General features: G+C 36.0%; 2 protein-coding genes across 2 annotated transcripts; one reads left to right on the forward strand and one right to left on the reverse strand.

Annotated features, from left to right (window-relative positions):
• Positions 1-385: 385 nt before the first annotated feature.
• LOC133193252 (uncharacterized protein K02A2.6-like) lies at positions 386-1,369 on the forward strand. The gene has a single exon (XM_061329211.1). It carries the CDS (start codon positions 386-388, stop codon positions 1,367-1,369), a length of 984 nt encoding a protein of 327 aa, XP_061185195.1.
• An 8,513-nt stretch (positions 1,370-9,882) lies between these two features.
• Positions 9,883-11,769, reverse strand: LOC133193253 (uncharacterized protein K02A2.6-like). Its single transcript, XM_061329212.1, has one exon. It carries the CDS (start codon positions 11,767-11,769, stop codon positions 9,883-9,885), a length of 1,887 nt encoding a protein of 628 aa, XP_061185196.1.
• Between the last annotated feature and the right edge of the window lie 4,601 nt (positions 11,770-16,370).

A 16,370-nucleotide genomic window follows, 5' to 3' on the forward strand; every position in this document is an offset into this window, starting at 1 on the left:
GAAGTCAACTCTATTGCATACTTACCCATGACACCAGAACAGTATGAGCGATTTCAGAAAGCAACACAGGAAGACCTGGAACTTCAAACATTGCAGGCAGTCGTCAAATCTGGTTGGCCGGATACCAAAGACAATTTACCAAGATCCACTTACCCATTTTGGCCTTTCCGGGACAAGATTACATGCATTGATGGTTTAATGTTCAAAGGACATAAAATCAGTACCGACCATACTGCGAAAGGAAATGCTAGATCGCATCCACAGCTCTCATCTTGGAACTGTCAAATGCAAGAGCCGAGCTCGTGAAACTTTATTCTGGCCGGGGATGATTACTTCTATTCACGAAGTGGTAGAAAACTGCCCCATCTGTGCAGTAAATAGCAACATGAATCCTAAGGAACCTCTTGTGGAAACTGAAACCCCATCACGTCCGTGGTCCATTATATCAGCTGATCTTTTTGAGTTTCAGGGACACTCATACTTACTTTGCGTTGATCACTTCTCAAAGTGGCCTGAATTTGCTAAATTTGAATACCAAACTAGTGGCAACACCATTTTACATTTGAAAAGCATCTTTTCACGTTATGGGATACCCGACAAATTCATATCGGACAATGGTCCCCAATTTTCTAGCGAATCCTTCAGGCAATTTTCAGGGGATTATAGTTTCATTCACGTAACTACAAGCCCACACTTTCCGCAGGCAAATGGACAGATGGAACGTACTGTACAAACAGTTAAACAACTTCTACGCAATTGTTCTGTTCCATACAAAGCCGTACTTGCTTACAGAAACACTACAATTGACATGCTAGGAATGTCCCCAGCACAACTCTTCTTTGGTAGACGTCTCAAGACTGACTTACCTGTAGCATCACCACTCCTGGAATCTACAATCATTGGCATGCAAGATATTCAAGAACGCCTTAAAACCCGCAAATACCAACAAAAGCTGAACTTTGATGCACATGCTGGAAAAGAGTTGCGTGATCTTTATTCTGGGGAGGCCACTGTCATGCGCCATGAAAACAAATGGACTCCTGCAGTAGTTGTGCAACAACACAATTCTCCAAGATCTTACATTCTTGAAACACAGTCCGGTAAACGCTACCGCCGCAACAGACGCCACATCCGTCCGACTTCCGCAACAATCTCAGGCGAACCCAAAACTGAAGATCCTCTTGATCTAGCTCCAGAGAGTATGGATACACCATGCAAACCGAACACTCCTTGTAATGCTTCACTTGAAAAGCCAATGCCGGAAATCGAACCTCATGAACAACCTGTATCGGATCCAAACAAAATCTGCACTCGATCTGGGAGGAATGTAGTGTGTCCTCAGAGATTCAAGGATTTTGTGAAATATTAGTGTCTGTGTTTTGTGATGTGATTGCAATTGATGAACATGTATGATGTTTAAAATTTTCATCGTGTATTATGCACGTAGCATATGTCTGTCCATCTCTAATTAATGTTTCATTATGTTTCATTATGGCACATTCATGTTAATGTTGCATAAGATGTGTATCTAATTCACAATGAATGAACTATTTTTTTTTTAGATTCAAGAAATTGACATTTTATTTCAATATCAATTGTCCATATATTAAAAACAGTTAAGTGTAAGGCATGTTGTAATTGCTGTTCATTTTAATGATATTTTTACTGTCATTTTCTTCATTATAAAAAGGGGGATGTCACATATTACCAATGATCTATGTACGACTTGTCTAATATACAAAAAACCGGGAGACACTACAATAAATGTTATGTTCTGTTGCACGGGTGTCTAACTTTATAATCAGTAATTACATGTATCAGGTCTGAGTAGTGTGACACCCTACTCAAGCCTGATAATTGGTTATGTCTCACTTCTAAACAGTTCATAATCGTTTTATTATCCTGAAAAATCTAAATTATTAAGTAGAAACTATCAGTCAAACTTCTTGTGTTCTCTTACCACTTCTTTCAAAATATGTCAACAGATAACTTTGACGTCACCGTTAGAATTCATTGTTTACCAATTCCGCATATATAAGTGATATAAATATGATTTATCTCGCTTACGAAACTTAATTTATATTCATGAAAAGGTGACAACACAGTTGTCACGCTGCACCCTCGCTTGTGCTATTTCATTGTCATCTGAAGGGATACAACACAGTTGTCACTCTGCACCCTCCCTTGCTCTATTTTATTGTCATCTGAAGGGAGACAACACAGTTGTAACTCTGCACCCTCGCTTGCTCTACTTTATTGTCATCTGATGGGAGACAACACAGTTGTCACTCTGCACCCTCGCTTGCGCTATTTCATTGTCATCTGAAGGGATACAACACAGTTATCACCTTAGAGACATCATAAATTGTCTCCCAACATGTGACAAACTCTAATCCTATTATTCTGACGGATAATAACGATCATTATGAAAATGATTGCTTCAATATTGGTCATTGTTTCATTTAATCACTATTGAAACACCCACCATTAAAATAAATGTAATGATTAATTGATTTGTATATTATTAATTGTAAGCAATGTGACCCAAAGTCTCTATTGTTAACAGCATATACATATACATGTACAAATCTAAGTGAAGAATAAGAATTATCGTTGAGATTGTTGGAAGTTTAACTTTCTTCAACAGATTTATTTTCTCACTTGTAATAGAAGGTGCTCTATGAGGGAAAATATACAAAAATATGTTTTTTCAGCACTTGTAATAAGTGTTATTTCAATAGTGGTTACAATGTTTCACCCACCATTGATATAAATTCATTATTGTATTATTAGTGAACAGTTTTTCGATTTAATTATAACAAGCATTACTGAGTCTATAAATACCAACAGTGTAAATTTCCTTATTTCCTGGTATTTAACACTACCATATTTGATAGGTATTTATATTTTGCATTTCTCTGTATACATTTAACATGGATCCTGATGGATGGAGCATTGCTCTTTTTAGGATATTTTGTCTACTTTCCGCAATAACCCAATCGTTTGGATACGGTGAGTTACATTTTCAACTATGTTATAAAGGGGTGATATTTTATTTTGGGGGGGGGGGGGGGTTATGGGCTTTAAAAGAATCGACAGTGATCATGCCCTTTGTATGATGATGAACAAAATCACACATACTGGGATTTGTCTTCCAAGTGGTCTCATTTCATGATTAATTATTACATTTTCTTTATTTCTTTACCAGGTTACCTTTCCTTTTGAATTAAAAGTGCAATGATCTTGACACAAAACATTGCTTGAGATCTATTTGTCATCTCCTATGAACGTAAAATATGATAGATTTGATGGTTTCGACTGTTACATGTATGTCTCCTTTTTCAATGCTTTGACTTTTGTATGTGCATAATATTTTACTAGAGTAAGATAGAATTTACAAAGGAGATATGTCTTCAAATAGTAGACCAAAATTGATTACATGCTCAGGCTTAAAAATGAAAACAATTTATATCAGTACAATTATTTTAAAAAAGTTTGTAAAAATTATTAAAATCAAGGTTACATATACATGTCAAAGATTTTCAGATATTTTATCCGATTTTTTTATACTTGAATCATTTGCGTAGGCGGTTGTTTGAAGGTGCTCACATGAAAAATATATTACAAATACCCTTACTCTTATTCTTTCTGAGTGAACATATTTTTGTTAATTAGTGAGATATTGGTATGTTTGTATATGAATTTGTCGTGAAGACTTCTTAACTTCAAGAAAAGTATGTAACTATTTAAATTACCTCAAAAGAATTTGAATAAAAATGAGCAATATTTTTTTCAAACTTACGTCTATGTATTATAATACTTTTTAAAAGTATGAACACTATAAGGAAGCTAAAACTTCATAAGCGTTTTACATGATATATTGTCGACCAAAACAAACTGTATAGGAATTAAAGTACATGTATTGAATTCACAATATGAAAGAATTGTAGGAATATTTTTTTTTTTAAGCCACCCGGTAATTTTTAAAATTTTCAATATGAAATTTGAATCAGCTTTGACATATTTGTTTACCTGGAAATACAGACCAAATTAGAATTTATAATCAGGAGCTTAGAAGGAAATATTCATGATTCTTTCTTCTTCACAATAAATGCATAAGTAAAAAAGCACTGACGGTAACCATTAAAAAGTGAAAAGCAACTACAAGGTCAAGGTCATTACATGTACCTCAGAAAGAAAGGTCATCTCACAAAAAATGAAATATGAAAGTCCTATCACCCACGGTTTACAAGTTATGGTTGAGGTTTAGATCAAAATCAGAAGTAAATGTCAGAAGATAAAAATGTTGGTACCCAAAGAAAGGCCTGTATACATGAAATACACATGTGAAATATTAAAGCTCTAGCTTCACCGTGCAAAAGTTTCCACATCATAAATGCTGAAGAGCAGGAAGCGCTAACATAGGGGAAAGTATGGACCCCTTAAAGCACCTGATGTGATCTCAAGTGCCACGGAACAGTAAACATTCCCTGTCGACCAGTCCTGTGCCCCTGTATCGATCAGGTAAATGTTTATCCGTCAGTGAAAATTGTATAAAGAAAATGGCATAACAGTTGGAGGCAAACAATAACTGTAAACAAGGTAATTACAATAAACAAATAAGTACCATAAAATTTGCACAATACTACTTTATAGGAGGATGTTGAAATTCTGTAAGGTTAGACAAGTTGTCAATAGATTGCCCCAGTTTTATATTGATCGCATTCAAATCTAATAAAATTCCGATAGGCGGCATATACGCCAAATGTCTGTGATAAATACATGTACATATATGTAAAAATAAAAAAGTTAAAGCTATCCAGTCAGTGATACAGTTTAGTTTTTAGCTGACGTAGAAACGAGCACACGCGGGGGGGGGGGGGGGGGGGGGGGGCTCTACAGTGTTTCACTATGCAATACAAGGCAAAATTTCATTTCAGTGTGAAAAAATATTGAAAGTGGAATTAAAAATTCATAATGAATTGGAAATGTTCAATGTTACCTAAAATCGAAGTTTTTTTTGTTGGTATGTTATATATGTACTATTAGTTATGTATAAGAATCATTGAATTACACTGTAACAATATGCAAAGAATGCTCAAAAATGAATGCACTTTTGGTGTTATTTTAAGCACAATGAATGATAAAAAGATTCCAATCAATGTGTACATGTGATTAAAATGTCCTTTAAATTATACGAAAACGCATTATTGTCATCATTTCGCAAATTCTATGATCGATAAAATGACCTTGTCAGCAAATACAATCTATCGTTAAGTCAAATGCTGACTGACGTTTTCCATACTAATTGTCAGGCCATTACTTACACACTGAATTGTCTAGGGATTTTTCTGTTTTTCTCATCATGACAAGGAACACACGGCGAGTGTGACCGGTCTGCAGAGGATGCTCACTCCTCCATGGCACCTGATCCCGCCTCCGATGTTTTTGGTGGTCCGTGTTTGCTCTGTTCCCGATTTGTATTGTTAAAATGGACTATGAGCTTGAATCCTGTTCGTTATCTCCATATTTCATTCATTTAAAATTAATTAAAAATCCATGCAATAATTAAACACACAAGAAGATATGAATTTTGTCTGCTATGACCTTATTCTTCCAAAGAGTTATTCCCAATTTATTTTTGAATTGATCAAAACTCTTTTGATTGCACGTGAATGTGATTCAAAACAGTTGAAAACGCCCGAGTTTTTGCGATCGAACAAGCTTGCTAGATAGTCCACCTCAAAATCCAATATATGGCGTCGATCGATGGATGTTGAGTTTTACCTTTTTTTAAACAAATGCCAAGTAATAAATAAATACTGCGTTTCTTTTATTTTGGAATTTGAAAGCCTGATAAGGAATAACGAGCCAGCACCTACTCCGACACTAACCTAGTTTAGTACAGTCTTATCACGTCCCGAAGTGGGATTCGAACTCACGACGTAAGTATCAACTCCTTACTCCGCGATTCTAGTGCAAACCCTCTAACCACTGCACCACATCGAATGTTAGTTGCATTACCATAACGATGTCTGAAATGAGGAAAATGAAAATAACGAACAGCTAGGGATCGATCTCAAAAAATATATAAACAAAACAAATCAGTGAACAGGGCATAAACACGGACCTCCGAAAATTCCAGAGGTGGGATCAGGTGCCTAGGAGGATAAGCACCCCTTATTGACAGGTCACACCCTGATCAGGTAGCCAGAATATTTCCGCAGTCGAATTCAGTATAAAAACAAAGGCCAAGCAATTTGTATGAGACAGCCAAAATAAGACCCAATCATATATTATATTGTTGTTGTTATAACGACACTAGAATTTACAAAAACTGCTGTCTTTAAACGACATTGTTAAAATCCCTGTAACGTCAACTTATCTTTCAGTAGCTTGCCTCGGTTTAAAAATTGATCGTCTCGGAGCACGCTTTTGAGTATCAAATAAGACGGGAGATGTAAACATACATGTATGCAGGTGATAGCGAATTATTTCTACATAGATAAGGAAATTTGACGATGGAAAATCTGATATCATGTCGCTTACCATACAATTTATTTGTTTGTTGACCATTATCGTCTTTAGTCAGTAAAACATCTAAATATATGAAACAGATGTGACGGACTCTGTGGTGTCTTTTATTACTAGCTCACTGGGATCTATCGAGTAAAAATATGAATGGAAGTAACAATTGTTAATTGATAATATCGATACATGTATCTCTAAATATATCTTGACAGCTACAACAAGTATTTCCTTCTCTTGTAGAAGTTTCTAAACTACTTCTGCTTCATAGGAATATAAACACAGGTGGGCTAGTAAAGGAGCATAAGTGCCAATTAGAATTCCAAGAAATTTAAACGGAGAACGTTGAATCAATTTATTTGAAATACCCATTAAATCAAGATGAGTTTTTTGGTGAACTTTTGTTGTTTCCACGAGAAAAATCCTCGGCAAGATGCAATACGCAAGGGATTGTGACTGCAAAGGTTTCTGCGGAAAAAAATCATTTTGACCCATTTGCAAAGTCAGAAATTTCTCTTTGCCCAGGCGTTGTCGTAAGAGCTCGCATAACGAGCGGGCCGCTTACTTTTTCTCACTATTAACTAAAAACAATAAAACTGTCTCTCTCTGTAAAAATGTAGTTCTCCATCGCAGGATTACTCCCTGCAAAATCAGAGCTACACTTTTGACTTCTCCCTGATTAATTTAATATTTACCTGTTTAATTAAACTTCTCTTTCACAATTCTTTAAAATACTGTGTGCATAGAACGAAATATAGGTGTGATTCACGGGGAAATTTAATATTTCTGAGAGTTATAGGATCTTACTATTTTTCCATTAAATGGGGCTGGGAGTTATACATGTTTCAGTTCAACATTTTATTGAGTGATGCAAAAGTGATGACGTAATACACAAGTACACAAAGGGGTGAGCCTAATCAATGTACATCCTAACATCTCCCTTCCTTTGATAATGAATGACAATTACATTTAAAATTCATTTACAAGTTTAAATTTAGGCATAATCAATAAAAAAAAATGTTTCTGCTTTGTAAACAAATCTTGAAACATAAAGCATGAGTGTTTCTGCATCAAAGAAAAGAAAAACTGAAGTACATTAACATACTTTCTGATATGACACTTATTGCATTTGAATAGAATAATTGCAAAACAAGAAAATAACTGCAAAACAGAAATTATACTTTGAGCAAACTATTCACAGAACATAGTCCTCAAGTTTCTTTGGAAGTTTGGGTACATGTGAACTTGTTCGATGGCTTATTGGGTTTGCGGTAACAGTGTTTGGTTCACAAGGCTTTCGCGAAGTTGGAATTTTAGCAACTTTAAGGTCTTTCACTTCGGATTTTTCTGTAATGACTGGCGGTGCATCAAGTGCATCATCGTACTCTGGAATAGACTGCGAATTGGCATCATAAGGTTCGTTTGTTGCTCGAATGTCTCTACGGTTTCGGCGATATTGTTTGTCGTTGATCTCTACAATGTAGGAGCGCTTTCCAACGTTTTCCACGCAAGTACCGTAACTCCATTTCTTTTCCGGGTCTGTATTTGGTTTCATCCTGACCGGTTGGCCAATTTTAAGTTTTGGAAGTTCTTTAGCACTTTTGTCATAGTAAAACTTAGCCTTTTGTCTCTTGAACTTCACTTTATCTATTACATCTTCCTCGAGTTTGGGCTGGAGTAATTCCTGTGACAACGGTAATGAATGCCGAGTTCTTCGTGACATAAGACGCTGTGATGGACTGTTGGCCATGTCAACAGTTGGGGTGTTCCTCCAATCAAGGATGCTCTTCCACAAATCATCTCCATTTTTCTTAGACTTGCGCACAATGTTCTTAGCAATTTTTACAGTTGCCTAGGCTTTCCCATTGGACTGTCTATGATAGGGGGAAGAAGTAACATGCTGAAACTCCCAATCACATGAAAAATCATGAAAATCAGTTGATTTAAACTGCGGACCATTGTCTGTAACTACAACATCTGGCGTTCCGTGACGTGCAAAATGTTGTTTCAAACAGTTGATTACTGTGGCTGCTGTGGTATCTGGAAGAAGGTCAAGCTCAAAAAAATCTGAGTAATAGTCAACTGTGACAAGGTAATCCTCAGTTTTTAGAGTAAAGATGTCAATTCCAAGCTTTGACCATGGCTGGTCTGGGACATCATGTGTCATTAATGGTTCTAACTGTTGTTTCCGTAGAAATGTGCTGCACGTGCTACACTTGCTGACAAAATCCTTGATCTCCTCATTCATGGGAGGCCAATACAATGAGTCCCTAGCTTTGCGTAGACAAGCCTCAATTCCTAAATGGCTGGAATGAGTGCGGCGTAGCATTTCTGGTCGAAGGGCTTTGGGAATGACAACACGGCTGCTGCGGTAAATAATACCGTCTTATATTGTGAGAGAGTCTCTGACATTCCAATATGGTCGTATTGGAATAGGAACATCTTCTTTAGTATCAGGCCATCCTGAAAGTATAACTGTCTTTAATTACTGGAGATTCTCATCCTTGTTTGTCAAATCTCGAATTTGATTCAGTCTCAAGTCGGTGACTTTTCTAACCCACTCTGCATGTTGAATATGTGCTATTTCCTCAGCGAGTTTGGAAGTGTGCTGTCCATGATACTCTGGAGTTGCACGAGACGAGGTATCTGCGATGAACAACTCTTTTTCTCTGGTATAAACAACATCCGGGTTGTATTTCTGGAGGCGCAGTAACATTCGCTGGAGTCGTTTTGGAGCTGACAAGAGAGGTTTCCTGAAGATCATTTCAAGAGGCTTGTGGTCTGACTGTACTGTAATGCAATCCTTACCATATATGTAATGGTCAAATCTCTCACATGCAAAAACAATTGCAAGACACTCTTTTTCTATCTGTGCATAACACTGTTCAGTTTTAGAAAGTGCACGAGAGGCATAGGCAATGGGTTGTCCATTTTGCAGTAATGTGGCTCCAAGGCCAACTTCACTTGCATTGCACTGAATTGTGACCTCCTGATGGACATTATAGTATTTGAGTACGGGTTGATGACTCACGAGACGTTTGACACTCTGAAATGCTTCTTCCTGCTGCGATTGCCAAGACCAAATGGCTCCTTTGTCTGTAAGACGTCGCAAAGGTTCGCAGGTTTCCGATAGGTGAGGCAAAAATCGAGACAAGTATGTTGCTAGACCAATAAAACGTTGCACTGCTTTTACATTTTCAGGTCTTTTCATATTTGTAATGGCGCTTACTTTGTCTGGATCAGGACGGATGCCTTCTGCGGTAAGTATACTGCCCATATATTTAACTTCAGTCTGACGAAGTTTGAACTTGTCCTTGTTTAGCTTAAGTCCCACCTCACGAGCTCTTTGTAGAACTATGCCGTCAAGTTGCGGTCATGATCTCGAATTGCTGATTCCATGGTCTGTCCACAGCCGTAGACTATGATGTCATCCATCACACATTCTGCTCCTGTTAGTCCTTCTAACACTTCATGTTGTCTACGCTGGAATTCTTCGAGCGCTGATGAAATGCCGAAGGGTAAGCGCAACCATCTATATCGACCAAAAGGAGTCCAGAACGTTGTTAGAAAACTGCTAGATTCATCTAATTTGATGTGCCAGAATCCTTCTTTTGCATCGAGGGCGGAGAATACTTCTGCATTCGCAAGATTTGGTAATATGTCCTCAAGGGTAGGCATGATGTAGTGTGATCGCTTGATAGCTTTGTTCAAGTCTCTGGGTTCAATGCATATGCGTAGCTTACCAGGTTTTTTCACGGTTAGCATATTACGTATCCAGTCTGTTGGGATAGTAACTTTCTTGATCACACCTCTGTTCTCAAGATCCTTCAACTTTGTGTGAATTTCCTGCTTCATGGCTTGATGAACTTTTCTGGGTTGATGCTGAACTGGCTTGACAGACGGATCAATTTCAATCTTGTACTCGCCTGGGAAAGATCTTAGGCCCTCGAATACATCATGGTATGTATTCAACAGTTGACTGCACGTTAGTGGTTCAAAGCTATTCTTAACTGATGTATCAACACTGTTCACAATATTCACAGATAACAGTCCTAACCTTTCACATGCTTCAGCTGAGAGCAGTGCAGTTTGATCTGTATCTACCACATAAAACTTCAGAAATTCTGTATTGTTTTGTACTGAGCAGATAATGTCAACAGTACCTAAGTGCTCAAGCTTTGATGTTCCACCATAGAGTCGAAGAGCCTTGCTGGTTGCTTTCAATGGTGGACAACCATTTTGGGTAAGAATGCAGTATTGCCGAAATTCAAGAATGTTACATGTTGATCCACAGTCTAGTTGACAGATTACATCTTGATGAGTTGCATCGTCAATCACCATGCTGACTTTTGTAAACCACTGTTTACCATGTGTTGTCTTCACTGTGTAACAAGATTCACAATCACTACTGTCATCTGTTTCATCAACTTGAAGAACAGTTTTGTTAGCACTCTGACACACTGAAGAGAAATGATTTTTCTTTTTGCACTTGTTGCAGATTTGTCCATAAGCAGGACAATTGTTTCTTCCTCTTGCATGCCTTCCACCACAGTATTTACATTTAAAATCTCCTTTGTTTGAGTATTTTGGTGGTTTTGTTGAAGATCTTTTCTGCTGCTTTGTATCTTTCATGTGTTTCTTATTTTCTCTTGCTGCATAGTTGACTTGAGCTATATTATTATTGTAATTGTCACTCTGTCCTTGTAGTTTCTTAAGCTGGCAGGTAGTTCTCTCACTGGTCCTACACATGTCTATGGCACTGTTAAGGGTAAGCTTAGATTCTCTGAGCAATCGTCCACGAACACTTTGGTCCTTAGTTCCCAGTACTATCCTATCACGAATCATTTGGTCCATAATATCGCCAAACTCACATGTCTTTGCAAGTTCTCGTAGTCGGCACAAGTAATCATCAAACGATTCATTGGGCATCTGGTCTGCCGTATTAAAGATATACCGTTCGTAGATCACATTTGTTTTTGGCATGAAGTGACCATCTAATGCTTCTAGAATTTTGTCAATATCCTCTCTGTCTTGAACACTGAGTGGCAAATTTTCATAAATTTGAAAACAATCTTTACCCATCACTGTCAGTATTGTGGCTATTCGAATAGGTTGTTCCTTCTTTACAAGGCCTGTGGCAATTTCATAATTGGCCCACTGAGATTTAAAAAATTTCCAGTTCCCCCTGATGTCACCTTTCACTACCATTGGGGCAGGTACGGGTAAGTCTTTAGAGGCCATTATGCTATGCTTATTAACAGTTCTGTAGCTTTGTATGGGAAAAAATGTGTGTATCAAAGGTACGTCTCATATAATTAAGCGAATTAATATTGCATAAAAGTTTCGTACTGTTATTGTAACACAATGTCAATTCTACACCATAACAGAAGTATGCGTATTCTGGGGTAGAAAAAATGGCGGCGTGCAAAACACGTGTGATGCTGGGACGTTAACTTCAACGAGCGAAAGTGAAGGAAAATACAAGGATTATCGGGGCTGTACTACTATACCCGATATCTTGGCTATTCTTTCTCACACTTCGTAAGGAATGTGTTCCGGTACTGTCCAGTTTTCATGTGTCGTGGTGTATTCTTTTGCTGAGATCTTCACTTCTGACACCATGTTTCAGTTCAACATTTTATTGATTGATGCAAAAGTGATGACGTAATACACAAGTATACAAAGGGGTCAGCCTAATCAATGTACATCCTAACAATACACACTTCCGGTGCCTGTGATAAAAGTTGAGAAAAGATAGCGGAAATATACGGAGAGCCTATGAAGTAGGAAGTGCAACTGCATCCCACTTTTCCCTTCCTTGCAACACAGGTTGAACAAACACATATTTAATTCAGCTTTATGAGTGTATTCACAGTCGTCCGATATGAGATACATGTACATTAAGCAGTGGGCCGTGTAACATCCCTATATCAAATCGTGTTATCGGTTGTTTGAAACTTATCAGAGTAATTTATTTTTAATCGTGACACTTTTATTTTCGACACCTGTACGAAGCATGCCCAATTATTAATTTTATAACTCGTTAAAATCTTTATGCATTTATACATGTAAGTGTTATGTACAATAAATATCTTGAAATAAAAATGGTCACAGACCTGCTCCCCTCCCCTCCCCGGGCTGTCAAACAAAACTTACATTTGTACATCCAGTTATATAAAACTGACATTTGTACATCCATGCAGTATTATAAGGACCAATGCACAACACATAAGGATAGCTCATTAAACTATCAGATATACATACATACATACAGAGAGAAGAAACTATATATGATAACAGAATTTGAATTTAAAAACATGAGATTGGAAACTTTTCTAGGTTTATAGAGTGTCACAATTAAAGAACTGACTGAAAGATGAGTGTCTACACTCAAAGGTGCTTTATTACTATAGCCAACATAAAAATTGAATAGACTTGCTGAATATTGTTTTACTAATTGTGTCGCGACTGATATAGAGGCATAAATAAAAGCAGACACTGTGATACGGGGCGCATAGTTTAACGTTGTTTCGACTGTCTGTTTGTCGCAATAACTTTAACCTTGGAAATAACTTGCGAAGGGTTGGCGCTAGGACTTTCATATTTCACCTATGGATTTCTAATGAAAAAAAAACATTCTTTGGGTTCCATTTTTTGAACTATTGACCTTGACCACGGAAATTTTATTGACCCATCAATTTTATAGTTCGTCTCGAAATGAAAAGTCGAATCATATACCGTATTTATTCTTAAATAGGGCGTACCTTCAGTAATCCTAATATCATCAGTAGTTATATTTAATAACAATCAGGGATATATTGACATGTTTTCAGAGTGCTATAAATGTAGTAAATTTACGCGAAAAATGTTTTTATTATGGAAAGAAAACAGGTAACCAGAAGATCAATGATCCGCAATTGTTCTAAGTTCTTATTAAGTAGATCAGTTTTGCTTATACGGGGGATTCCGATTATCAACAAAAAAGAAATATTCAAAAAGCAAAAATCATGAAACTATTTCTTCATATTACAACTTAGACCAAACTCGTTTCACTTTTTTATAGTGTCGATGTGTATTTACATATTTTTATGTATTTCTTCCATTACAATACAAATTAACAATAATTATTCTGAACACAAGTTCTTAGATTTAATCTAAGTTTTGTGGTTTATATATATCGAGGGACTATATTTCTACTTCATCTCAAGACACCATTTATGAGGTAAAAAAAATTACCCTTAAATAAATGTTAGCAGGAGTTGTATGAAAGACAGAAAGGCGAAATATCCAATTATATTTTCTTTTAAATGCAGGTTATATAGCACACAATGACATAAAAAAGGCGTCCAAATATTTAAAGAGCTTGACTGAAATCTTAAAGTACATTTATTACGAATGAAAAGCTAACTTTTAACGACGCTAATTTCACTTCCTTGTATGTATTTTGAACGATATCGATGTAAATATTTAAAAACGTCATGATTCAAAACTGAATAGCTTACTCTGAGTATCAGTCAATGTTCTGTTGTTTAGGTTTATATGTAGACAGAAAAGTTTATAATTACATGTATGTATTCGTTTTTATTGTAGTCGTGCATAATTGTCATCATTACAAATGAAAAGAAGTTAAAATATAGTTCTTTGAAAAGAATAATACTCAAAGACACAATATTTTGCTCATCTTTAATTTTTTTTTTATTCGACAAATTTTAACTAGTTATTCTAACAAAACATTTTGTTAAATTCTTGTGAAATGCTATAAAATCCTTTGAATAACTTTTTTTAAATAAAAAAAAAAATGAACAAATGGACTGTTCTTACAGTACTGGACCAGGAATGGTTTAACTTACATTAATATTAAACCAGACAACCCCTTCTACAAATTTGGTTTGATTTTATTAAGGTTCCACTATATAAAAGCAACATCTTTTATTATGTGATTGAATAATTTCCCTCTCTGATTGGCTGAGATCCAACAATGTTAGAAAAATACTACGTTATATTGACCTACACGTGACCTTCCAGGTCAATATAAGGAATTATTGCAGGTCAATATCATGAATTATTTCTGTTCCATTTTTTCATGTTACAATGAGTTCTTGTTGAAATTTCTCGCTAAAACTTTCAATTAAAGCAAAAAAAAAAACAGTCTTGTAGGAGATTGCTATCATTTAATCATATAATAAAACAGTTATTGCTGTTTTTTGAGGTCAATACGATGATTTAGACACCTTCGAAGTACAATATTCACCTCGCCCTTCGGGCTCGGTGAATATTGTACTCCTCAGGTGTCTAAATCATCGTATTGACCTCAAAAACCAGCAATAATTGTATATAATTTAGACACCATTTTAACAGTGACATGTTGTTAAGCACTGTAGCTTGAGCATTACATCCCTGCAAACCATAGTTATGAAGTTTACAAACTTGTTTGATTTTTCAAGCAATATATTCTGTTTTAGAATGAATTATTTAAATTGCATTTAGCAACAGCAGATTTTTATGTTTTTGACCCGTACGCGTCCGTCAGTCAGTCAGTTAGTCCTGTTTTTTTGTCAGCGCAACTCCTCTTAAACCGCTGCACGGAATTTCGTCAAACTTTACAGATATTTGGGACACAATGTGTAGATGATGTGCATATTACCAGGAAATTCCAGTTCCTTTAGTTTTTCTGGGAATTTTGGCACTTCTCAACTTAGATTTTTGGCCATATCTCGAATATAGAGATAAACAGTTTGTCAGCGCAACTCCTTATAAACCGCTGCACAGAATTTGATCAAACTTTGCAGATATTTAGGACACAATGTGTAGTTGTGCATATCACCAGGGAATTCCGATTCTTTAATTTTTCTGGGAATTTTGGCACTTTTCAACTTAGATTCTGTTAATATCTTAAATATAGAGATAAACAGTTTGTCAGCGCAACTCCTCTAAAACCGCTGCACAGAATTTCGTCAAACTTTGAAGATATTTAGTACACAGTGTGTTGATGTGCATATTACCAGGAAATTCCAATTCCATTATTTTTCTGGGAATTTCGGCACTTTTCAACTTATATTTTTGGCCATATATTGAATATAGAGATGAACAGTTTGTCAGTGCAACTCCTCTTAAACCGTTGCACAGAATTTCGTCAAACTTTGCAGATATTTAGTACACAGTGTGTAGATGTGCATATTACCAGGAAATTCCGATTCCGTTATTTTTGTCCTAAGGGTTTTGCCTATTATTGAAGAAACTTTCCAGCTAGGTAATAAGGAAATCCACTGGAATCAGCTTTTGTAATGTAATTTTATGTGAAATATTTCATGACCTTAAAAGACCCCTATTGATTTTGAGATCAAAATATTAATGATTTAACAACACACACACACACACACACACACACACACACACACACAATCTTGGATAGTTCTCACCCCCTCCCCTTCCCCCCTCAAATTGTTTTTTTTTTTTTTTTTTTGCCTTAGATAATTTCATAAGTACAGTATATAAACAAATTCATATGACTACATCATAATTTTGTTTCCATCAATTATTTAAATGTGTAAATTGTCAGGTGTTGGACATGGACTTACACTCATTAACAAATCGAAATCACTAAGGAATTTTAATAACATTCTGTCAGCATAACTCCTGCACTCAATCTCCTGAAACTTTGCAGGTATTTCAGACATAATATATAGATTTGTATATTACCAAGAAATTTTGATTCCATTATTTATCTAGAAACTTCAGCCCAATTAAATTTGTAACATACAAAGATTTGAATGTCCTTATATGCAAGAAGTTTTGATGTGATGATTTTTTGCAAGTAATGCCCCTTTTTGAATTATACTGTG

Source organism: Saccostrea echinata, unplaced genomic scaffold, assembly GCF_033153115.1.
Source record: "Saccostrea echinata isolate AGI-Se365-2 ecotype Australia unplaced genomic scaffold, CSIRO_AGI_Sech_v1 ptg000027l, whole genome shotgun sequence".
Classification (NCBI taxonomy): Eukaryota; Metazoa; Mollusca; class Bivalvia; order Ostreida; family Ostreidae; genus Saccostrea; species Saccostrea echinata.

Coding starts and splice junctions, on each gene's coding strand:
- LOC133193253 (XM_061329212.1), bottom strand. CDS start 11,769: ATGGCCTCTAAAGACTTACCCGTACCTGCCCCAATGGTAGTGAAAGGT.
- LOC133193252 (XM_061329211.1), top strand. CDS start 386: ATGAATCCTAAGGAACCTCTTGTGGAAACTGAAACCCCATCACGTCCG.